At 35.0% G+C, this 27329-nt stretch overlaps 1 protein-coding gene across 1 annotated transcript in view; it reads left to right on the forward strand.

Moving 5' to 3' along the window:
• The first annotated feature begins 11965 nt into the window (after positions 1-11965).
• SMC1 (structural maintenance of chromosomes 1) overlaps positions 11966-27329 on the forward strand; it is a 67948-nt gene continuing 52584 nt past the window's right edge. Inside the window, exons 1-3 of the mRNA XM_083128119.1 lie at positions 11966-12196; positions 25202-25322; positions 27161-27260. Of these exons, the coding sequence (XP_082984245.1) occupies positions 12085-12196; positions 25202-25322; positions 27161-27260 (333 nt within the window). The 5' untranslated portion in view covers positions 11966-12084. The remainder of the gene's footprint in view (positions 12197-25201; positions 25323-27160; positions 27261-27329) is intronic.

Here is a 27329-nt window from a genome sequence, read left to right on the forward strand (position 1 = left end):
AAATTAATATTATTAGGTGTAGTCTTTGATTTATAACTATATTGCTTTTTTATCAATTTATCTAAGAGTGCACGCAGACAAACACATGTGTACACACGTTTATGTAAATAGATATGCCTTTTTTCAATATTTTAGTATGAAGATTGCACTTTAGCTATTTAAGCAAGGATAGGAAAGGTAGGATTTCTGAGAATTTGTTGCAGGATTTTGTTGTCCAAGTATAGATGAGAACTGAACTGGGAGGCTGTTTTGAACATTTTCATGAGAGTTTGCATGTGAACTGTATGCAAATTGAGCACTATTGACTGTGCATGCTTCTAAGTTTTGCTGTTATTTCACATCAACTTTGTGAGACTGTAGACAGTTTTCCTATTTCAAGTAGTTTTTATTGATTGTATTTGTATATGTTTTGGGGACTTAGCAGTTTTATGTTATGAGGCAGTTTGTTGTAGAATATTTTTACCGGATTGTTTTGAGATATTGAGTGTCTGCTGTTTTACTTGTAATTATTTTCCTTCTTGTGTTGTGTATTTGACTATATTTTGTCCAAGTTCGTAGTATTTAGAATAATTGTTATTGACTTGTAGATGTAGGGAGTAATAATCCTTTGCAAGATGCTCTATACTTTAGTCTGAACATTATTCTTAGTGTTCACTTTTGAAGCCTTAGTATTCTGGTAGTATTATTAATGTAGAGGTAAATTAGGCTGAAATGTAGGCATTTTTCTGATACATTATACTCACTTAGTTGTTTCAGCAGGTAGAAGTTGCATGATGGTTTACTGCTGATGATGTTAATTTGCTCTTCTTATGTACTACGTATGATGTAGCTTACTTGAGTAATTGGAATTTTCTACTGAAAAAAGGATTGCTTGTCTATTTTATTCCTATGTTGTTGAGTTTGTCCATAAGCAAGCCATGTTTTTACTCTATCCTATGCCTTGGAAGAATCTAGATATATTGTGTTGGCAGTTTTATGTTTCTCTAAGGTTTCAGCTATGTAGTTTTTTAAACTGTGCTATGGGTGTGACTATTGATTTCTCTTTCTGGATGCCATGTTGGTTTCTGTGTATTCCTCTTGCTGCTTGAATTTGACTTAGGTTGTTTGCTTTTTTTCTTAGATCTTTATATGTTTATTTGTTCAGTATTTTTTATTTTTTTAATATTCTATTACATAAAAAAATCAAAGTACATTGTTAAAGTCAAAGTGTGTTAAAATTCAATTTTTCAAAGTTAAAATTTTAAAAATACAATTTTCTAAAATCAAAAGTTATAATAGAATATTTTTGTTAGTAGAAGTTTTTATACTAGGGCAAATTATTTTGTTGTTAATGTAAAATTTGTTAGTTAATGTAAAATTAAAGTAATTAAACATCAATTTTTCAAAGTTAAAGTTTTAAAAATACAATTTTCTAAAATTAAAAGTTATAATCATTTTTGTTAGTAAAAGTTTTTTTTACTAGAGTAAATTATTTTGTTGTTATAGTAAAATATGTTAGTTAATGTAAAATTAAAATAATTAAAATTCAAAAAAATAAAAAATACTGAACAAATAAACATATAAAGATCTAAGAAAAAAAGCAAAGTACATTGTTAAAGTCAAAGTGTGTTAAAATTCAATTTTTCAAAGTTAAAATTTTAAAAATACAATTTTCTAAAATCAAAAGTTATAATAGTATATTTTTGTTAGTAGAAGTTTTTATACTAGGGCAAATTATTTTGTTGTTAATGTAAAATTTGTTAGTTAATGTAAAATTAAAGTAATTAAACATCAATTTTTCAAAGTTAAAGTTTTAAAAATACAATTTTCTAAAATTAAAAGTTATAATAGTACATTTTTGTTAGTAGAAGTTTTTTTTTACTAGAGTAAATTATTTTGTTGTTACTCTAAAATATGTTAGTTAATGTAAAATTAAAATAATTAAAATTCAAAAAAATAAAAAATACTGAACAAATAAACATATAAAGATCTAAGAAAAAAAGCAAACAACCTAAGTCAAATTCAAGCAGCAAGAGGAATACACAGAAACCAACATGGCATCCAGAAAGAGAAATCAATAGTCACACCCATAGCACAGTTTAAAAAACTACATAGCTGAAACCTTAGAGAAACATAAAACTGCCAACACAATATATCTAGATTCTTCCAAGGCATAGGATAGAGTAAAAACATGGCTTGCTTATGGACAAACTCAACAACATAGGAATAAAATAGACAAGCAATCCTTTTTTCAGTAGAAAATTCCAATTACTCAAGTAAGCTACATCATACGTAGTACATAAGAAGAGCAAATTAACATCATCAGCAGTAAACCATCATGCAACTTCTACCTGCTGAAACAACTAAGTGAGTATAATGTATCAGAAAAATGCCTACATTTCAGCCTAATTTACCTCTACATTAATAATACTACCAGAATACTAAGGCTTCAAAAGTGAACACTAAGAATAATGTTCAGACTAAAGTATAGAGCATCTTGCAAAGGATTATTACTCCCTACATCTACAAGTCAATAACAATTATTCTAAATACTACGAACTTGGACAAAATATAGTCAAATACACAACACAAGAAGGAAAATAATTACAAGTAAAACAGCAGACACTCAATATCTCAAAACAATCCGGTAAAAATATTCTACAACAAACTGCCTCATAACATAAAACTGCTAAGTCCCCAAAACATATACAAATACAATCAATAAAAACTACTTGAAATAGGAAAACTGTCTACAGTCTCACAAAGTTGATGTGAAATAACAGCAAAACTTAGAAGCATGCACAGTCAATAGTGCTCAATTTGCATACAGTTCACATGCAAACTCTCATGAAAATGTTCAAAACAGCCTCCCAGTTCAGTTCTCATCTATACTTGGACAACAAAATCCTGCAACAAATTCTCAGAAATCCTACCTTTCCTACCCTTGCTTAAATAGCTAAAGTGCAATCTTCATACTAAAATATTGAAAAAAGGCATATCTATTTACATAAACGTGTGTACACATGTGTTTGTCTGCGTGCACTCTTAGATAAATTGATAAAAAAGCAATATAGTTATAAATCAAAGACTATACCTAATAATATTAATTTCAAAATAAGCTGATAGAAAAAGATATAATAACTACAGTATAAGCTTTTAATTTTTGTTAATCACAAAAAATAAAAGTTAAATACAGTAAATAAACCTGGTCCCTTAGATTGAAAAAGGAACATAAATTGAGACTATTTGAAAATAAGATCCTTAGGAAAATATTTGGGCCTAAAACAGATGAGAAGACAAATGAGTGGAGAAGGTTACATAAATTAGAAGTACATAATTTGTATTCATGTCCAGATATTATTAGAATGATTAAATCAAGAAGACTTAGGTGTGTAGATCATGTGGTACGAATGGGAGAGGAAAGGAGAATATACAGGATTCTTGTTGGGAAACCTGATGGTAAAAGATCAACAGGAAGACCAAAACAAAGATGGAGGGATAATGTAGAGATGGACCTAAAGGAAATTGGTGGGGAAGGAAAGGAGTATATAGATCTTGCTCAGGACAGGGACAGATGAAAGGCATGTGTTGCTGCAGCCATGAACATTCGGGTTTAAGAAGGATAGAGAGTTAGTTAGTTATACATTAAATAAGCATAATATTTGGATTGTACGTAGAGAATATAACAAATGTACAATGCATTGTGCGAAAACTGTCAACTTTGCAATATAAGCAGAAAATTAAACCAGTTTGCCCTAGAAATACATTTTAAGAATAGCCCAAAATAGCATGCGTAATAGAAAATTAAGAAAACTTTCTGATGCATAAAAGTACTGACTAGTGCTGAATGAATCAATTACTGTAAAATATTATTCTCTGATTCAAGTAATTTAACTGTAAACATTATCTTTTGTGTGTAAAATATAATTGTAAGTTGAACTGATAAGTACAAATATTAACTTTATACGCCTTCATACACTCTAAATAACATAACTTTGATATATAAATTAGTAATAATTTGTTAAAATTAAGTTAAACTGTAGAATTGTTTTCTTAAATAAATATAAAAATACTAAACAAATAATTCCTTCTTTTCCTATTTAAAGGATGCCAAACAGTGTAAACCAGTTGTTAGTGGCTAAATAACATAACATTTGAAGGCAGTAACAATATTTTTAAAAAATACTGTTTTTTACCTAACTTTGTGAATTAAATACTAGTACATTTTGTCAAATTATAAATAAAATATACCTATTTCTTTGGTATTTGTACTAAAGTGAAGAAAATGTTACTAAAACTTGGCTAGTACAGTAAATCTGAGAGTTTTAGCTTTATTTGTCCGTAACTGGATATAATTGTAACTTGTTAATCTCGCCAAACAAAATCTTTACCTCAATTTTGGAAGCTAGCTGAACTTTAGCGTTTCGAATTACATATAGTGAAGGCCTCTATAGTGGAAAAATACACCCAGTCTGTAAAAATTTGGAAATGTTGTCTCCTTCTCTGTCGAACCAGACCAAAAGTGTTCTCAAATGTTTCAATATATTTCTTAACATAACTAACTTTTCAAGAAAACAATACCTTGTGCCCAGATAGCTTAGTTGGTATAGCGTTAGGCTTTTAACCTATCTGTCCAGGGTTCGAGTCCCTGTCTGGGCGATTACAATTTTTAAATTTTGTCATCGGATCTTGTGCAGAATGGATATAAAATATGTTTACAGTCTAACAGATTATTATTTATCTTAAAATTTTGCAAATAAGCTTTTGAGTTTCTCAAATATCAGCATCTTTAGCTAACAGTACAGCATAACCAGTATTATTATGATAGAAAAATTCTGGTGGTAGAAACTACACCTACTGCAATATCTCTGTGGTATTAACTTACATGCAGCCCATAACTTTTGGGACTGTTTCTCCTCCGTTACATTTCCTCGCCATTTACCCTTAGCGTCGCGATTAGCCTCAGAAGCAAAAACAGCAAAATCTTATATTTGTTCTTTTTATATCTCTGAAATCACCTATACTATAGAACTACATTTAATAAATTTTGCAGTCTTTCTGTTTGATCTGTTAAATAATCCAATCAATGAAAATATACTTACATAGAAAAATCGTGATATAGTTGGATTCTCAAAAATATATACAATCAGTGTTCTTGATACATTTAGCACCTGATATAGAATAAGTCGAAGTCTAGTTAGAGTTGGCCTGTAAGTGCTTCTGGTACATGTAGTTACTTGAAAAAGCAAATATTGGTTGTGTAAAAGATAGCATTCTCGTGAAACAGTAAAAATCAAGCTCATTTCCTCGTAATATTAGTTGCAACTGCTTCTTGCAGATTAACAAAGCTCTGGCGTGTGGTCGTACGTCACATATAATCCTTTGTAAGGTTCGTGTTGTCCTATAAATTGTCGATATACATGCTAAGTCCCTAGTTACAGCCTAAGCTTTTAGCTTCAATAAATGTATTTTAGTCCTCGGAGACATATATTGATCTTAGAGTAAAAAATAAACCTCGTATAATAAACCAAATGGAAATAACCCAAGTGTTGATGCACCCAAAGAAGCCAGTAATACTTCAAAAATACCTTGAAAAAGGCTATAACGCTAAATAATTCTTCTAGAATAGTAAAAAAGTTTGGAAAGTGGACCTAGGCCCCTAAGCCGTCTGTTAACTTCGTATTGTAATTATATTGTTAAATTGTTATATGTAAGGGGAAAAAACAATATTAGTAAGCGTCCAAATATGGACCCTCGGTAAAGGGGTTTCAGACCTCATAGACACATCATAATTTTCGTTACACTAAAAAATTGCCCTCGTATAAAAGCAAATAGTTGAAATGTTAAACATTTCGTGTACTTTATCCAGTAAGCCTTAGCTAGAAATACAATAAATGCGTTACAGACATAAAAGTTAAGCAAGCTTTGATATTCTAGTGGCACATAATAAGTATAAAATATCCTTTAAAATACTCTGACAAATAGTTGTGGGTTGTCTGAGATCAAAATTTTCAAGTCCTCTCTCCTCTCTCCTGCATAAATAGGCTCTAGAATTCACTAAGCCTCAAAATAATATTGGGTACATAAAATAAAAAGCAGATGGAGAGTGGTGCTGATCGCATCATCTCCAAAATAGCAAAAACAAAAGTATATAGAGCTCTATCTGGTATATTTAGAAAACTTTTACCTAGTATAGCAGTAACAAAATACTCAGCAAACTCTAAAATAAACAAACTTTCCTACGTGGCAGGCGTAACCTGCCCTAAATAAATACATATAGAAATACAGAACCAAAAAATAGCATAGTGGAAATCAGTAAACCCTAATAATAATAATAATAATAATAATAATAATAATAATAATAATAATAATAATAATATATTCTGTGGCTTACATTTTAGCTAAAAGTACTTTTTTTAGTGTTTTTGAAAAAAATAAATAAATACTAAACTCTAAGTTAAAAATTTGTAAATGTATATATGATACAAAACAAAATAAATAAAAATTAATACATACCCTGCAAAAAATCAATAAAAAAGTTGAAAACCTCTCTTTGTGCATCCAAAATATAATAACAAATCCTTCCTGACTGGATTAAATTGTGTTATTTGAGTAATAATAAGCCTAAACTTGTAAAATAAAAGGGCAGAACTTGTCAAAACATACTTTTGCATCCAAAATATAATTCAAAACACATCTAAATTGTGTTATTTGAGTAAACTAGAGAATAATCCTGTAAACTTGGAAAAAATCTCTCTCTCTCTCTCTCTCTCTCTCTGTGTGTGTGTGTGTGTGTGTGTGTGTGTGTGTCTTTGAGAGTCCAAAATGTAATAAAAATGGTGCCTGAATAATATAAATAGTGTCATTTGAGTAAATATTAGGCTAAACTTGTAAAATAAACAAATAAAAGTTGAGAACACACACTTTGTGTGTCGAAAATGTAACTAAAAATCTTTCCTGAACAGATAGAATTGTGTTATTTGAGTAATAATAAGCCTAAACTTGTGAAATAAACAGATAGAAGTTGAGATCACACACTCTGTGTGTCGAAAATGCGACTAAAAGTCTTTCCTGAACAGATTGAATTGTATTATTTTGGTAATAATAAGCCTAAACTTGTGAAATAAACAGATAGAAATTGAGATCACACACTCTGTGTGTCGAAAATATAACTAAAACTCTTTCCTGAACAGATTGAATTGTGTTATTTTGGTAATAATAAGCCTAAACTTGTGAAATAAACAGATAGAAGTTGAGAACACACACTTTGTGTGTCGAAAATGTAACTAAAAGTCTTTCCTGAACAGATAGAATTGTGTTATTTGAGTAAAAAAATAGGCATAAACTTGTAAATAATAAATTAAAAGTTGAAAAAATCTCTTTGTAAATACAAAATTTAATAAAAAATGTTGCCTGAATAGTACAAATAGTGTTATTTTGGTAAAAATTAACATAAAGTTGTAAAATAATAAGTTAAACGTAGAAAAAAATGTCTTTGTGAGTCCAAAATTTAATAAAAAATGTTGCTTGAACAGTACAAATAGTGTTATTTAGGTAAAAATAAGTATAAAATTTTAAAATAATAAGTTAAAAAGTTGTAAAAAAATATCTTTGTGAGTCCAAAATTTAATAAAAAGTGTTGCCTGAATAGTACAAATAGTGTTATTTTGGTAAAAAATTAACATAAAATTGTAAAATAATAAGTTAGAAAGTTGTAAAAATATCATTGCGAGTCCAAAATTTAATAAAAAATGTTGCCTGAATAGTACAAATAGTGTTATTTTTGTAAAAATAAGGATAAGCTGTGAAAATGTTTGACGTAAAGTCAAAGTTTGGTAAAAAAATAAACTCAAAATTAAGTTAAATAGCACACAGTAACATACATTTACTACCTAAATCAATAATCAAAGGGTCCTAGGTTCGTTACCCCGTGATAAAAGCAAATGGTGAAAACTGTAGGCCCCGTCCCTGATAGCTCTCTCTTCTTCATAGTACAGATAAAAAAAACCTGCGCTAAAGCGGCCTGTGCCTTGGGGCAACCCTGAGCGGAATATTAATTGGCGGCGGAAACCAGTTCTACAAGCGACGCATAGCTTCAGAGATTTGACCCTTGCTGCGCATTCCAGACATCCTTTGTTGTCTGGTTGAATCCCTCCCCTGCCCTACAGTATTGCATAGCTTTCCCCTGTTATTGCGTACTGGTTAACCTTGGAAAAACAGGTTCTGAAAATCTACCGACGCGTTCTCTGATTGATGAATCAGGTTCCTTCTTTGTTCTGACGTTCTGACGTCATTTGACCTTGAACGCACACTCCCCCAAATTCCTTTCTCGTCTACCTTCACCGCCGAGTCGAAATTCTGAGACAGTATTCTGTCTGGCGTGTGAAACCACCGTCTTTAATACAATAATAACATACATTATTACATAGTACTAATTAATAACGTTACATATCGCGGGTTCGAATACCGGGACCGTCCCCAATCGTAATTGGACCTGTACCTACAGCCATTACCACCGTTCATAGCGGTTCATAAACCATAGAAAACTTATTTTCAATATTATAAACATTAATATTAACATTTTATACATTACATACTTTGCAGTAATGAATATAAAAACCATATGCATACCGTTTAGTACCTCTAATTACCTTCTATATACATATTTTTCATAAAATAAATAAATATATATTCATAAAAAGTTATAAACATGCAAATACATAAATGTAAAGTACTCTAAGTACATGCAAATGAATTCTAAGTACGTGCAAATTAGTTCTAAGTACGTGCAAATTAGTTATAAGTACGTGCAAATGAATTGCGAATATTAAATAGCGATTGAGCTTATCGTATTCCGATACTACTAATGTAAGTGCATATAATATATATAGGCCTACAAACACACACAAAACCACACGCGCGCGCGTGCACACACACATATAATGAGCACTGCAAAGATACAGATGTACCGTATATAATCCGTGCCATACCTACCGACTGCTGATTGATTGATTTGCTTTATTTTACTTCGCTTTTTGTGCCACTTTCGGCTAGTTTGCGAAGATGGGGATGAGTGATGATATGATGAAATTGATGATGGACACTCATAAACATCCATGGCCAGGCCGGGATTCGAACACGAGACCCCCGGCGTCGTAGTGCCATGTGCTAACCACTCGGCCACGGGGACCGCAGAAGTGAGATATCATCAAACCAGTTACGGGGAGACGTGTGAATTGAAATTGAAATTGTAATTTTGGGTTCGTCAGCAGTTAACCTATTTTGACCGGTCACATTATACGGGGTCCAGTCCCTTTAACATATATAAAACATAACTAACGTTACAATACTGCAATGTCAGAGAACCAAAATATTCTTACTTGTGTTAAAAGCTGAGGCTGTAGAGGGGCTCTCAGCACATGGAAGGACAAAAAAACAGGACAACACACGGAATTATACTGACCTTAGATTGGACCAGTCGCCAGAGCCTTGTTAGTCTGCACAAAGCAGTCCAGGGTGTACTACGTAGAAGTGAGGTTGCCAATTGGGAGTACTACGTAGAAGGGTTGTCCCTTACATCTCGGGTGACGTGTGGTCAGCACGGCGAAACCCCAGCCGTCGTCGTATATTTCCGCGACCGGGTTACGCTACTCGTTCGTAGCTCTCCAATTTCCTTACGATGCTGGTGACCACCTGCCACATACACTGGCCGAAATCTCGGAAGGATATTTGTTACGCTTCCCCCAGAAGACTCGAACCATTGTGCGTCTAGTAGCCTTAGACATCACCGTCACGATGCGGGGCAGATCTATTATATTATATTTTTTTTTAAAAAAAAAAAAAATTTCAACCTAAAATTGTCAAATCCCACTTATAGACTGTTTTTGGTACTACGAAAAGTCACACTTTACTCACAAGACTTGGATAGAATGTAATGGATCGAAGCGATTAGAAACATTAGCAGAAGAAGTGCCAAGTGCAAGAGCAGATTTATGAATTTGTCGGAAAAGGTAGCTTGGCACTATATCTCCCCGATGTGCCGTGCACCATTTTTTGGTGGTTGATCAGACCTCCATCCTCAAAGCCATCTTAGAACGTGGTAAATTGTAGTTATGCTTATTAAAAATTAGGACGTTTCTTTCTCTTTTAACGATCTGTTTTCCTTAGGTATTGTAGGCCTACATCGACAAGCGACTCGTGCTGCTTCGGATGGAAAGGTTGCATTTATTACTGAGGTTCATTTGATATATATTGATAGGGGTTCTATTACTAATTATTTGATTTCGTTTATAAATGGGTTGTATATGAAAATGATTTTTTTTTTTTTGGTCGTTTGTTGCCTATCGCGTGTATCTTATAGCTTCTGTCTGAAACCTCCTTAGCAACACGCGACAAGCTCTTTCATGCAATATGATAATTTGAATGCCTCCTTCTCACATAAATTAATGAACGCTAAATGAAATCGGTATGTAGCAGGACCGTGTCCAACACACTGAAATGAGATCCCTATTATAACTTCGTTATTTCGACCAATACTGATAAAACCATGGATATGTTTTTATCGGGTTACTATCGAATTTTATTTGGTGCAACAGATACTAATGGCGTTTATAATATTCCAAAAGATTGGCTGCTCTACCACTGTGTGGGACAGACACAATAGTTAGGTACCCCCACTCCCCAGTTGTAAAATAAATTAACTTTTACCGCAAATACGATGCCTTCACATTTTTATCATCGACTTAGGCTACATATCAGTGTGGTAGTTTGTCGAAACTAAATTAGAATGGTCTGAATCTCTGATAAATAACTGAAGGAAGAAATTAGAAATATTTTCTCTTACTTCAACGCAGTGCCAGAGCCAGGATTCTTTCTTGGAGAAGGGGGAGGCTTCACAGCGAAATATATATTTTGTTCGTGATCCTTTGTATTATTTGTTCGAAACATTTTTCTAAAAAATTAGGTTACATATAATACACATATATTAAGAAAATACTGTTGGGGGAAATTTGGACTTTGAGGTGGATGCGCCTTCAGCCCCAAAAGCAGCTCACATTAGCCTTCTAATACTAATTAATAGTGAGTTATCTCAAGCAAACTTAGCATTTCAGTTATGGGGGTTGAAGATGATTTAAAAGATAAATAAGACGTATACCAGACCGGGAAGCTATATTTAATGTTCAACGAACATTGTTGCAGCTGAAATACAAAATATTTGTAACCTCAACCTTCTATAGATTTCCTGTCATAAATTCTTGTTCGAGGGGTACAGACACCGTGTTTCTTTGTGATAAATCTGAGACACATCAAATTTGAGTGTGTGCCGCCTCCGCGCTCCAGGGAAGATTGGCCATTTATTTTTTTTCCACAGCATTTTCCATAGTATTTCAAAAGGTCAAGGGAGGGATCTAAACCCGGTAACCCCATCCCCTCTATAGCTGGCTAGCAAAAGTCCACACTCCGTAAATTAATTAATTCACTAACCGCATGAAATCAGAAACAAAAATATATATTTCCCTCTCGTTCTCAGAAAACCGGTTTCACAACCACTCGCGACCTTTCTTTGGTGGAGGAGTAGAGGGAACTCCAGTGGGCGAAAAAAACTCACCCAATATTCCCCCTATTTACTGCGAGCAGCAAAAGTAGACCGCCACGCCATCTGTTGACAAAGTATGGTACTGCAATTTCCAAGCGCAACGCGGTTTAAACATAGCTTCCGGCTCTGTTTTGTAAATTGTCTGTGGGCAAGTACATCGAAAAGAAATACATGGAAGCTAAATTAGCTGAAATTATGGGAAAGTTCGTCAGACGTAATGTCTATGTATTGCACATTCTTCATACATCTAAAAATAATATTCACGGAAATATAACAATAATTATGATGTACGATAATACTGGCTAAAGTATGCTCAAAAGATACTCGATTATTCATGACCACACTGTACGAAAGACACCATCACTCCACCTCAAAATGCGCGCACAAAGTTTTACAACATGGAGGATAGTGTTTTGTTGAGAGAGGTCAACAGAGTTTAAAATATTTATTTTTGTTTATATCTGTGTAAAATCCTTTTGGATTTGAAGTGAAAAGTGTAGTAAATCAAGATGCCTGGAACGTTGAAACATATTGAAGTTGAAAACTTCAAATCTTACAGAGGTTTTCAGAAAATAGGTCCGTTGAAGCCGTTTACCGCTGTCATCGGTCCAAATGGCTCAGGTATGTAACAATTCCATATTTCAGCACGACTTTTCTCTCCAACCTAGGTTTTATAACGTATGTTTTTCTTGGTATTGATTGAATATTTGATAAATGTCAATATTAATAGTTACTTGTTTCATGCGTGACCAATACTGAAAGCAAGGAACACCATTTTTTCGTTAATTGCATGACCGTTGTTTTTTTTCTCCCCAAGTTTGGAATGTTTTTGTAGATGTTATTAAGTCGTAACGGTAACAGTATGGTATGGTATAGTGAAAACACATTTCACTCGTTTATTTCCTAATTATTTACATTTGTACTTGCCTGTTATGCATGGCGGAACATTTTTGAACGTGGGATTTTGCTTTTTTTCACTGAAAAAAACGTAATTTTTCACATTACAAGTATTTATTGTTCGTTGCTAATTAGCTTTCGGGTAAGAATTGACAATATAAAGAAAGTCTCCAATTTTGTTAATTTTCAGTATACTAAATAATTTTGGTCTCCTAATCACGAATTTGGTGTAAAAAACCGGGGGTCACGTCTGGAAATTGTACATTTTGATGAAACATTGTTCGTTAGCCCCAAAAACCATCCACGGGTAGCCCCACAAACCATTGACGTTAGCCCCAAAAACAATCCACGGGTACCCACAAACCATTGACGTTAGCCCCCAAAACCGTACACAGGTAGCCCCAAAAACCATCTGCGGGTAGCCCCACAAACCATTCACACGAGGTTAGGTTAGGTTCGGTAAGACTTGTTTACGTCCTTTTCCTAAGGAATACGTGTCATATCGTTGGAAAGGTTATTTTATAAGGAATTCAACAAAGTAAATCCCAAGGCGAGGAAAAATTTCCTGGAGGAGAGAATCGAGAAAAACCGATGTCCGGATATGCGTGATTGAACGTACCGAGAACATTTTTCGATGATGAAGCACATATTTAGGGGTGAAATGAGTGCTAATGGAACCTATCCTAACAGGCCTACCTAACCTCGTAGGCATACCTCGTTCCCATGAATGGTTAGTGACAAAGTGTAAAACAGCCATTCTTTTGTAACGGACGTGACACGTACACAACGTCAGAGTATTAAAAAAAAACACTAATTAAGATTTGTATCCATTTTAATCATTGAGAAAGGTTGTACTCACTGAAATGTACAGTCACAAACATTTTTATGCCAAATACTTGACTGTATTTGATTTTATCTGATATGAAAGAGGTGTAACGGACGTGACGTGGAAAACACCCTGTAATGTACATAGGGTTGGGTTTTTCATAGTTTCTGTTAATTGGACAGACAAATTAACTTGTAAATATTTGTTATAGTAATGTTAATATATGCTCTTTTAAGACTATAAAGTATGACCTGTTAAAAGTTTTGATGTCTTATTGAAAAATGTTTAACTTTGTGACGGACGTGACAAAGGATTTGTAACGGACGTGACAAAAAAGTGCATCATTTATAATGACAGTTTTTATTTGAAAAAACACTTTAATATTATGTAATACAACCTTGTACGTAATAATAATATAGTTATACATAGTTGCAAAAGTTTAATACTACAATTCTAGTGAATTAACATTAATTAGCATAAAATAAACAGGTCTGGGAAAGAGATTAGGCTACATTCTGCTAGTTATGGACTAATTCTGATTTAATAAGCAGGTTGAGTAACAAAAAGAACATTACACCTTTGTGGACACTAGGTCTATAGACTATTTATGTTTTTCTCAGCACAGGTCGTAACTTATCACTTTTCTAAAATGTTAATTCTGCTTGAAAATTGGTACAGAATTCTGTCTCCAACTTTCTTTATTTGTGGCTCAGGCAGTATTTTGATTATATCCTTAAAAAGGATAATTTTGTCACATTCATCACTGATTTTGAAAACTTTGCCTTGATTGTCATATGTTTTTAAGAAAGTTACATAAACATCACCATCTTTCACTTTGCTTTGGCAAACGGCCACATAGCGACATTCATTTTTTTTATGACTTGTGAGTTTGACCAGCACATAAACTCCTGGAAAGATTTTATCATGAGAAAAAGAATCACTGTATTGTAAAATACTCAGATTAGTTTCATTGTCATACTCCATTTCATTGTCCAAGTCATTATTTCCAAAGCTTTCTTCACTGTCAGCTTCGTCACTGTATACATCACTGTATCTTAAACGGTTTGGCAGTTTTTTACTACTTTTTTCACACTCATCAGGCTTCAAAATACACACTTTTGTCATCAGGTCACCACTAGTTTTACCAATGAGGATATTTTTGTTGTCATATGCCTGGAAATGGTGCATTGAATTGATGCCAGTTATTTCTGCAAGAATCAGCCATCTTTGGTCCAAGTGATTTTTGAAAGAATCCACTTCTGACTGAGGAACATAGAGAAGATGTATGCCTTTGCATTTTTCATCTGCTAACTTGAAAAAATCATAGGGTGAATAAACATAGCTTCTTCTTCCTTGAACTTCTCTCCATACACTTCTCTTTATTGAGCCTCCGACACCATCAACAGCCCCCTTCCCATGTCCAGAGGCAAAAAAATTCCAGTGCATCGAAACTCCAAAATCTGCTTCTGAAAAACACACACTAGACACTGTGTATCGACTTTTAAATTGCCCTGCGCAGTTATCGGAAAAAACAATGATGTGATCCACTGATGGAGCTATCTGTTTCATTTTACTTATTATTGCTTTCGTAAAAACCCAAACAGAATTCTTCGAATGAGTCAGGTCATCACTTATAACACCAAAGCTGTACACTTTGTCAGAGTGCCATATACAGCAAGTAAATATTGTCACTTGAGAGTGGCTCCAATGAGCGCTTTGAATCTCATCTTGCTGGATTAAAGAATAATTCTCTGCGAAGTCAACTTGCATTACCGCTTCGTTTTTTATACTTTCCACATTTTCTTTGCAGGATTCAAAATAAGCAGATTGAACTCGTTTTATGTAAGTATGAGTTTTGAAACCACACAACTGTGAATTTAATAATATTATTAGCCTGTGCAGTGATGTGCAATTCTCAACTAGTTGTGGTCGGTTGTCTACATTCTTCCACTCCTTCCATTTAATTTGTTTCTGTAAATCCTCTGCTTCAGGCAAGAGGGTTCTGATATCATATGTACATTCATTACACACATTAAGCATGCATTTTTTATCGTCTGTGTCACAACATACTTCATTCAACACTTCCTTGTTAGTTTTTGGAAAACAGGCTGCTACCTTAGACAGTGTTTCAGTCATAAATGTAAAATTTGCATGCTTAATGCAAACACACACTGTGTGAGGCATATCACTAACCGGGAGCACATGTTTTGGACGTAAGCTATAAAACTTACTTTTTGAAATTTGGTCATGTGGATACAGCAGTTTATATTGTTCATAGGCCTCGCCAATACCCATTACCATGTGTCTCAGTTGGTATAAACTGCGTTTACCAGTGACAGGGTCTTTCACTGATTTTACGTCTCTTTTCCCAGGTGCTTGACGACTTATTTCATTGCACTGGAGAAACTCATTCACTCTTTTAAGACAATCTGATTGAATCTTTCTTGGTCCAGTTTTCTTAGCATTCACAATATCCTTTTTTAATTCTAAACCTAAGTCTTCTCTTACCAGTTTCTTAATTATTGCTACCTTCTTAGTAGGACTGTTAGGTAATGCTTTTTTTATTCTCTTTACTGCTTTGCCAAGTGTTCTTGGACTTTTGTATGAACCAAGCTCACTCTGACCACCATTTTGAATCACCTTCTTTCTTGCTCTATACAACCTCTGTCGTTCTTTATCTTTCTGCCTTTTTTCAGCTAACAGTTTTTTATCTTTGGTCAATTCATTTTTTTCCTTCTCTCTTACTTTCCTCTTCCTCAATTTATCTTTCTCCAAATAAGCCTTCCATTGCTCTTGATTCTTTTTTCTCTCTTCTCTACATTTAGCCATTCTTGTCTTGTTGGGAGTCGGAGCCATAATCTGAAACAAAACAATAAATTTAGGGTCAAATAACCTAAAAGTAACATTTAACATAAACATTTGTTGCAATGTTGAACATTTATATTATTGTCATGCTTTTGCTATTAAGTTTCTGTTAGAATTGTCAAAAAACACATGTTGAAGTTGGTCAGCTCCAGCTGGTTTTGTTTCAAATAGATTTTAAACCTAATAAAAGGTTATTTTATTATTAAAACATGTTAAAAATAGGTACTATCGCTTCTCATTAACAGTTTAATACCATTTTATTTCTTTGTAGCATAATGGAATCTGAAGCTCTGCTATTAGTTGCACATGGTGTTTATAGTTGAGTGTTGTTAATTCAGCCTTATTAGTTCTTGTATCCATGCATTTATTAAACAACTTATAGTTTTGAGTATATAATTGCATTTTAATTTATAGAAATATTTTTTAGGTTAGGTAGGCTACCTATTTTATGAGACATTTTAGTCCTATCTTGTATTGTCTAAAAACTGAATTAAATCTCATCTCCCAACAACAAATAAATTTTGAATTACATAAATAAAGAAAATTTAGTTGCACTGTAACAGAAATATGAAAATCAGGCCAGAAATATGGACCCTGCTCTAAAAGTAATTAAATAAGAGGAAAATAAATATGAAAAACAAGCAAGAAATATAGTCTTTTTTTTGTCACGTCCGTTACACTAAAGTTTGTCACGTCCGTTACAGGATTTTCACAGGTAATGCTATTTTATACAAAACAGAAAACACTAGAAATCAATAAACAATGCACATAACCCCACTTCTACCAAGAGTCACTTACATCACATTATTAGGGTTGGTGTGATATAAACTTATTCATGTTTTTTGTAACGGACGTGACATTTGTTCTTTCCCTTCTTAATAAACAAATAAACAGCTTAATACTTACATAAATCAATAACTCTTGAGCGTAAACAATACTCCAGACATCAATATTTCTTCATATAACTGAGAAGAACAGCTCACTGGATGATTTGATTATGTTCAGCTGTTTACAAAGCAGCTGATTTTAACTAACAAGTGATCACATCTCAGTGTTCCAACTTCACTGTAGGGAAATGTGATGAAAAATAAAATTAAATAAGAAATAAATGCTTGAAATAGTTATTCCAGATTATTTGCTGCTTAGCTATGCAGTTTATATGATATTTTAAACAGTTTTCAATTTTCGCTATGAGGTGTATGTTATAAAAGAATGGCTGAAAAAGAAAAACTTACTTACCCTACGGATGCCGGAGCGCCGGCTGTCTGCTAGCACGGTTTTGTAAATGGGCAAGGAGTGCGCAAGAAAGATGTAAATGGGCAAGAAGGACGTAAACTAGAGTCTAGCCTTAGGTTCCATTAGCATTCATTTCACCCCTAAATTCATCGAAAAAATAGAGTTCGTACTAAAATTGAACATCATAAATCATTTTCTTGTAAAACAATGGCGTGGTTGGAAACAATGACAGGAGATTACATTTTTGTTCGTAAAACTACGCATATACACCCATATACGAGGCTTGTCTGGAAAGTAAAGATACAAACACATTTGCACGTTAGGGAAATTTTTTTACCGAAGTTGGCAACATTGGCAGTAACCGTGATCCATACGACGAGGATTGGGAGTGAGTCGATAGTGCTGCGCTGAGTCTTGTGCGAGGATCACACGTTGGAAATGTCAGCGGCGATACCGAATCCCGCCAAGTGCGAAGTGCGCGCCGTGATCAGGTTTTTGCAGGCACAAGGAAAGCGTCCATCGGAGATCCACTGAGAAATTGTGACTGTGTACGGGAACGTAATGAATCGTCAGAATGTGGCGAAATGGTGCCATGCCTTTGCAGAAGGTCGACGTGATGTTCATTATTAAGAGAGAAGTGGGAGGCCGTCACAACAAACGGAGAGGCATATTGTCAAGTGGAATATGCTTTATTCATGACAACACCCGCCCCCGTGCAGCGAATGTCACCAAGGATCTGCTTGCAGTTTCAATGGGAGGTCCTTCCCCATCCACCATACAGCCCCGAACTTGCACCCAGCGACTACCACCACCTGTTCCTGTACCTCAAGAAAAATCTTGGTGGAAAAAACTTTGCCGACGACGATGAAGTCAGGGAAGAAGTAACAACTTGGTTCCAGATGCAGGCGGCGGATTTCTATGATTCAGGGATACAAAAACTTGTTCCACGTCTGAACAAATGTTTGGACAATGGTGGCACTTCTGTGGAGAAATAGCCTGTGTATCAAGTGTAACTTTAGTTGCGAACAATACATTTATTTTATATATTTTTGGTTTTTGTGAACAAGCCTCGTATATAAAAAAAAATCAATTGGCTTTTTTTCAAATTTCCAGACGTGATCCCCCGGTTTTTTACAACAGATTCATGATTAGGAGGCCAAAATTAGTTAGTATATCGAAAATAACAAAATTGGAGACTTTCTCTATATTCTCAATTCGCTCCCGCTTTTGTTACACACAATATGGCGGGCAAATCTTGACTCATATTGTCTATCGTCAGCTGATATGCAGTGTTTCCAAAGTTATTAACAGAAAAATGCCGCACAAACTATTCACAGAAGGTTTTTAAGCGAAAATTGATCCACAAACCATTCACAGAAGGTTAGGTTCAGTTAGGTTATGCAAACATAGAAAATTAAATTGAAAAAAAAAAAAGTTAAAATTTACTATCCTTCGGGCACCTATAACTTCTTCGTTTCGTCAGTTTTTGACATTCGTACTTACCTATGTGATTCACGGAACATTCCTTAAGGTGTATTGACATTTTTTTGATCAAAGTAATTGCAATTTTTCACATTACGAGTACTTCTTTCTCGTAGTCTTTTCACTTGCCTGAGACACAATATGGCGAGTATGCCTTCCTACATAATCACGCGTTGTGCTTTGTCGATTTTCATTCGTTATGCAATGTTTCAATCTTCGGAACCCAAGAAATACCTGTGAACAACACTCATCTGATACAATTTCTTTTTTTAAACCTTGTCGCATTGTTTTAGGCTACGAAGAAAATTGAAATGTTTCGTAGTGCTATCCGTGAATGGTTTTTGGGGCTATCCATCCTGGAATCTGTGGGAAATTTAAACTAAAAAATTATTTTCATTTGAAATTTTTGAGTCCAAATTTCTCACCGATTCCGGGCTCCGCCCCTGGGGTAATTGACCTACCGCCCCCTACTGCTACTGCAGCCCCGATTCCGCTCCGGCTACCTGGCTACCTCTATAGAGTCCCTGTGAAATTGGCCGAACTCACCTGCCCCAAAATGAGTCCCAAACTTTTAAATTTGAAGAAATCAGTTTCCAGGATACAGAAAAGTTACCTGAATTTCACCACACATCATATTAGGCATATACCCACAGCCCATTCCTTCTAACGTGTAGCTTACCTTCACTGCCACATTTTCGACATTCCTTTCCTTCTTTCACGATCCCGTGTTCAATTAAATTTAAAAATCCACTGGATCTTCCACATCTGGTACGAATTTAACCAGGCATCCACGACACATCATGTTTCTATCTTTCGTTGCAAACACAGACAGTTCGAAACACTGGATACCCAATGAACATGAACAAAACACAATCACGATGATGTATGAAGGTGTACGCGCCAAAGGCTATTGTCCATTGGAACATTAATTTACAACAAAGAACATGAATTTCCCGTATCATACATTCCCACATCACACAAAACACCTTCCTGATGTTAGACAATGCTACAGGAACGTATTGCGGTAAGTAGTTTCTTTTGTAAAAACGAAGAAATCTGTCCAAACAATAGCAAACTAGTACCGGAAGAAAAAAACGCTCACACGTCATCTTGTAAAACTACCGCGTTGTTGCTACACTAACACTTATTAACCGAAAAATGCCACACAAACTATTCACAGAAGGTTTTTAAGCAAAAATTGATTCACAAACAAGGTTGGAAACACTGCATTGACAACGCTAGTCAACCTGTCGCCGCCATATTGTGTGTTACCGAAGCGAAAAAGCAACGAACAATAATTACTCGATTTGTAAAAAGTAGGTAATATTTTAATTTAAAAAGCAAAACTCCATGTAAAACAATCTTTCGCAATGCAGAATTGTTAAGTACGAATATTAAAAATCACTGAATAAACGAGTGAGAAATGTTTCGCGGAGATTGAAATTTTAACAAATTTCATTCCAAAACTTAAAATATTGAAATAACCATTGTTTTCGTGGAGAAATCCAGGGTTTCTGTTCCGGACCACTCAATTTTGCTTATTTTGCAATGTCTACATGTGACCCTAAAATTTTAACTTCAAATTCGTGATTAGGAGGCCTCAATTAGTGAGTATGCGAAATATTATAAAAATTGGGGAGGGGTCCGGTATTGAAAATTCACTCCATAGTTTTTTCCAAATTCTCCATTGTAAATCTGTGACAATTATCTCTAAAAAGCATCTTATATTGTGAGAAAGATCGCTCCACGTCGCAAGAAACAATTAGGCAAAGAAGCCGATCCAACTACCACATGGAGGAAATGAGTTGTAATCTATCTAGCTGTTGTTTATTTCTAGTGACAGACTGATCAAACCAAGCAAATTAAGCGAAATCAAGAGAATAATAAATGTTAAAGCAAATAACAGTACTCACTAAGTTCACACTGCCCTGCTTCGTAATTGTACTTCAGAATTTTCCTTTCCTTCCGCCGTATCCATATATTACTGCATTTGCTACAGGCCTTGTAGTAATATAATTAAGCCTTGTTTACATATTAAAAACACTAAGTTGGTGACCAAGGCAGTTTATTAAGATAAAAGCACTTAACAGGTAACGTTTCAACCCTGTATCAGGGTCTTCTTCAGACGAAGAACTAAACTAAAAGAGTATATTTCATCATTTTAGTTTAGTTCTTCGTCTGAGGAAGACCCTGATACAGGGTTGAAACGTTACCTGTTAAGTGTTTTTATTTTAATAAACTGCCTTGGTCAGCAACTTAGGCTTTGTAGCTAACTTCTCTCCAAAAATTCAATAACGTTAAGTCTGCTTTCGCTTTGCACTGAAACAGGAACAACCTTTGGACAGCGTTAAATAATTTTGTAATGCAGTAATAGCCACACTGCAAAACAGCTGACTATTTGATGCACGCTCCCTCCCCGCGGGTTGATAATTCGGCTACTATGCCACTGAGACCATTTATTTTGATCAAAATGCATGAAGCAAAGGCATGCTTGAAACACGTGTTTTGGTTTGAGTTGCCCCCTCTCCTTTTCTTCCCCTGTTATGCTCGGGACAATATACCATCGAAATTTCCCTTTCATAAAAAAAAAATCCCTCAATTTGCGATGATGTATGGGTTGCATGGACTCCGTCACACAATCTCCAATGGAATGGGTTTGCAACACTACATTTGCTCACACACAGTTCGCTGCGTTCATAGCCTTCCTAAATGATGCAACCTCCCCTCACACGGCACTAGCCAAAACACCCAATCAGCGTCCTCTACGCGACTGCTGCAACAGCGTCATAGTGAGCAAAACTACCATTGCATTCAAGCCCCGATCGTGGCCTGGTCTACGCAGGTTGATATCACGGATCGCAGGCTTCTCCACCTTTCTTGGTGGAGCGGCGTGGGAACACTTTATGTTTCGAAGGAGATAGATAGGGAGACAAATTTATGGTAAATAAAAACTGAGGAGAGCGGTAAATAAAATGTTAGATCAGCGGTATATACCAGCAGTGGAAAAAAAAATGGCACATACTTTTTTATCATGAGAGGAAACAACATACAAAAGAGCTATAAATTGATAAACTTCTTCATTTTTGTATACTGTACACATACACAAGTACTTAGCTGTCCAACCAAAAATAAAACTTCAACACAAAATCACTTCATTTCTTAATTGCATATCTCAAGTGATTTATTCATTGTATGTACTATTTAAAGGATATCCTTACTATCCAACAAATAAAATAATCACTACTGCACATACACAAACACATGTTGAAAATCAAATGATGATAAACAAAATTCATTCATGACTGAACACAAATGACACCATTGTTTCCCTTGATGTGGGGGAACAGACTAATCTTATCGCTGCTACAGCTAGCAAGTTCAATGAAACTGGAAGTTGAGTAGACATTCGGGGGAAGAAAGGAATGCAGCTTGAAAAGGAGCAAAATTTTTGAACTGAGATTATGTGCATGGGAAATCCCAATTTGCAGTGTTTTCTTGATGTGATGGAAGATAAAACGTTCTTCAGCTGCAAGTGGTAGGAAACTTTAGGCAAACGTTTTGTTACAAATCGACAGTTTGCGTGCACAACCTCGATTGCCGGTTTGTGCATGTTTTCTACTTAATTTGATGATATTTCACGGTTATTTCGCGAAAAAGCGTTCATTTCGTGGAAAAGCACACATTTCGCATTACTTCGCGAATAAAACTCGTGCATATTTCATCATTGGGGGTGTAGTTACGTGCAGAATGTTCAAAATTGCATCTTTTTTTCACATTTCGCGTATCGCGAAAATTCAATGTCCCTAGAGATTGAGTTCAATAAATAAGTATAATAATAATGATTTGCGTTACAGATTTATTTAGGTGTGCACGTGTGAATAGGCAGAAGCCGCTACTGCATACTAGAACCAATTTTATATTATGTAAAATACCGAAATCTGTCGATTAGAAAAAAAACATGATTCTCAAGTGGGTAGAGTGGGTCAATGGCCTCTCGACAACCTGACCTGGCCTGCTGCAGGGATGTGTGCATTCTTTATTTTTTGATGTGTATCAAGTTTATGATAGTGTGCACTTATTTTTGTTTTTGCGACAAGCACATTTTTTTTCTGCAGACCGTGGAATTTAAAAAATGCCACAAGGTGCTGGTACTCTAATATGTCACATGATGCAAGTATGAAGGGGTATTAAGTTTCTAAATGCTTTCATTGTTATTTTAGGCAGATCAGATTTAGGGCTATTAGCATTAAAATTGCTTCTGTAAGTACATCCCAACACCTGGTCATGTAACTTATGGTGACAACGTTGTATTATGATTCAGGTAATTACTTTTGCTAGTGAATGTAGCCACATATGCTGTTCTCAATACCTGGTGAAAATAGCCCATCTATTCTGACCACCTGGTGAAAATAGTCGCAGCCAAAAAAGAAATTCACCATTTAGGTGCACGAAAACAAAAAAATAGCTAGAAAGAAATATCAGAATTGAAGGCATACTTTGTTGACATATACAGTCAGTAATAGACAAACCTAGAGTAGGTACTTGCCTTCTTCATCCCTAGCATTGGTTTTCTCAATGATATGAAGAAGGTTTAACTGAATTACGTTACACCTTTCAATGTTGGTGAATTTAAGACTTTACTATTTATCAGTTAGTAGATGTTGTAAAAAAGATCTGGGGTGGTTTAGTCGGTAGGGTGTCTGACTACCATGCAGGAGACCTGGGTTCGATTTCCAGGGTGGAATTTTTCCAGCCTTGTCGCTACATAAAGTGGCTCCGGGGCTGGGGCTCACCAGCCTCAAATGAATGGGTCCCTGGGGGGTGTAGGTTGCCAGAGCATGGTGCTGATCACATTAGCTGCAAAATGGCAGAGATCGACATTGTGTGGTGCCCTACCCCCACATCCCTTAAATGTGTTATATACACAAAGAACTTTATACCATTTAACAATGTTTGTAATCGCAGAATGAACTCTGTAAGTTCACAGACAGGAGACAAAGTTTAGAGAAATCCTGTATCTAGTGACAATCTGTCTCCACTTGCAACTCGTAATATGTCAGGATTTTTGGCTGAACTTCATTCCATTTTGAAGAGCAAATCCATGAAGACTGCTCTTGGCTTCCTGTTAATATCTGGTACTGTGCAGTGGCAGATAGTTCTCCTTCTGCCAGTTGCTTTATCAATACACAGGTTACTTTTGCTGTTTGTGCTGCTGCTACTGAATTACGGTTGTTAAGATTATCGACAAAATTTGGGACTGGCTTAAAATTCTCGGCATAAACAACACTGCATTCTAATCCATGCTCCCCAACAGGTGATAGCAGGATAACGTGGTAGTGAAAGAATGTTAGTTGGGTATTCTGTTAGCTTTTTTCATCAATGATAAATTGTTTGCAGTGTTGTACTCTGCACATACTGCTTTCGATACACTATGCGAGGCAAGAGCTAGACACAACATGCCATACATGGTACTTGGTCTGTGACCAGAAGCTGCACTGACCATTCCTTGGTTCAGAACTTATTAAAACACTGCATTACAGTACTGACATATCTTTTTTCGAGTTTGTACTTTTAGCATATGTTGCATGAGAGTAACTTACGATTGGCTGGATGCTACATTGTGCGTGCACATGTTCTGCATCGTATAATTTGCTACATGTACATTCTATAGAGGTATAATGAATATTTGTTCATCTTTCTGGCAGAATGATTTTTCTACCCAATATACTTCCATACATGTATCTTACATGGAATAACCATCCACTGACTTGTCTATGGAGCAGACTACTGCTTCCATCTTGAAAACATGCTCAATTCTGCATTTTCTGTTTCTCTCAGAGTAGAAGAAATTTCTTTATGCAATTAGAATCAGTTTACCCTCTCATGAAATAACAGGTTTGGTTATGCTGCCGTGGTATTTTTTTGCTTTCTTCTGCTTTGTGTACATAGCATTTTTCAGTCCAAAGATAAATTTGCATGAGTAGGTTGGGCAGGTTCAGTTTGATGGCTCAAATATTCTTGCATTTAGCAGATTTCAAACATGTAAACCCAATTCCAGAAGCCTACTTTGTGAAACAAAGTGTCTGCACAATTACTGCTTCCCATGACTTGAAACAACTTATTTAGATTCTACAAACTTCAAACATTATTTCACACTCATTCCAAAAGTTGCAAATACATTTCTTATCCTTGTGGAAACCTTGCAAAAGTCATACAGCACTTGGAAGTGTAACCCTGGTGTTATTCAAAGAACCTTGCTAATGATTGTTTTGTACTTTCCTGTGTAACTACAGTGTTTTCTCCTTTTTCTTGATCTGCAGGAAAGTCAAATTTTATGGATGCCATCAGTTTTGTGATGGGAGAGAGAACTTCCAGCCTCCGAGTGAAGAGGCTGAGCGATCTTATTCATGGAGCCTCCATAGGCCAGCCAGTCTCTAGAAGGTAAGTTCTTTTTTATATATAGCAACGGAAAATAATGGTATAATTGATGAAGTTGTACTTTTAACTTATTTTAAATCAAGTGGTTCAAGTAAGCTGTGTTCTTATGCTTCCAGTGTGGCCACTAAGCCCAAAAATAACATAGAAATTGATTTGCTCGGTAAAAAGCAAATGAAACTTGTAGGTTCTCATGCTATAATTGCTAGTATTTGAAATTAGTACTTGCAAAGTGTAACAAAATTTTTGGTTTGGTGCTTATCTCAAATTATGCATGCAAACATGGATGGAGTATTCATTTTTTTTAATGTATGAATGTTCGAAAATGCCATATTTCATTTTTCCAGATAATTGCATTTCTTTGAACAAGTCCATTTGAATCCACTATGAAGTCCATTTGTGTTTCAGTTATTTATTCTATTTGTACATTGCTTAATCAACGACAGATTTGATGTAAAGCAAAATGAAAAACAAAGACAACTTAAAATTTGGACTCCAAGCTAGGGCCATTGCTTCACAGCACCAATCTCTGTGTTTCTTGGATTGTGGGCCACTGACACCTTAAAAATTACATAGATTTTTTTTAATTCATAATTTTTTTGTTGTATGTTAACCTAAAATGTGTTTCAAGGCCTGGGAACCACAGATAACTGAGATATTTGGTCCCAAAATGTGGCCTGTGTAAAATCTATCATATCCCAGAATACTGTCACTGTTTCTTATTTGTAAAAACCGGTTTTATGCCCTCAACAAGCAAAAAAACATTTGCAAATGCAAGGGGCACCAGATCTAAAACAACTAACCTAACAACATAGAATTATTAACAAAATTAAATGTAGAAATCATGGCTTTCTTGACAAAATATTCGAACAACTAACCTCAGGTTACCAGCCGGGTTAAATGAGTGTTAGCATCTCCTAATGAACACTTGCTCAAGCAAGTAAAACTAACAGTATTAACAAATAAAACCATCACATCTAAAAGAAAATCATCACCAAGAAATATACTTACATGCCTTGGAAATATGCATTTGTGGTTTGCAGGCTCAAATGTGTCAGGTGGCACGCGAATGGTGTAGTTGAAACAGAGCCAGAGTCATATGCTAGAACACATTTGCTGTTGTTTTTGACAAAATATCATGTGTGAAATATTCCAACAGCATTAAAAATTTAACTTCTAACGTAAGAACACCAGCACCTTGGATTCTTGTTTTGAAGCATTGATCAGGAAGTTTGCCGGCGCCCGTGGCAGAGTGGTTAGCACATTGAGCTATGACGCCAGGGGTCCCAGGTTCGAATCCTGGCCTGGGCATGGATGTTTGTGAGTGTCCATTCATCAATTTCATCATATCATCACTCATCCTCATCTTTGCAAATTATCCAAAAGTGGCAAAAGAAGCAAAGTAAAATAAATCAATTCAATCCATCAGGAAGTTTATCATTAAAACACTTCACAAGTGCAAATGTGAAGGAATATTTTTCATAAATTCAGATTGCATGTGGTTTATTTTCCTTTGTGATGTACAGTCCAGAATTTATTTTTTATTTATATACTTTTTTTTCTTGTAAACACAAGATTTGATGTTTTCTTATTATTGAATCAAATTTTGGGAACGAAGTTTTCACAATCTGTACATAAATGTTATGCATTAGTGCATTAATAGCAACTAAATCCTAATGAAACACCACTTTTGAATTTTATGTTATGATGGAGGGCCTACAACAAACTATTCTTTGCAAATCTTTCCCCCAAATTAATTTTTTATGTTGTTCTCTTTGAAAGTAAAAGAAAGTAAGAAAACTTCATTTGCGCGAGGTGTGATGTGATTGATTGTTTTTTTACAGTGCGTCTGTTACAGCAGTGTTTGAATTGGAGGATGGGCGGGAAAAGAAATTCACACGGTCCGTTCAAGGATCCTCGTCAGATCATAGGATCAATGGAGAGGTATGTGTATTCATTAGCCTCTTCCTGGAGTTTGTCATTTCCCTAGTAGAGCATACATACTTGCATTTT

Source organism: Lepisma saccharinum, chromosome 1 (genome assembly GCF_977018435.1).
Source record: "Lepisma saccharinum chromosome 1, izLepSacc3.1, whole genome shotgun sequence".
NCBI lineage: Eukaryota > Metazoa > Arthropoda > Insecta > Zygentoma > Lepismatidae > Lepisma > Lepisma saccharinum.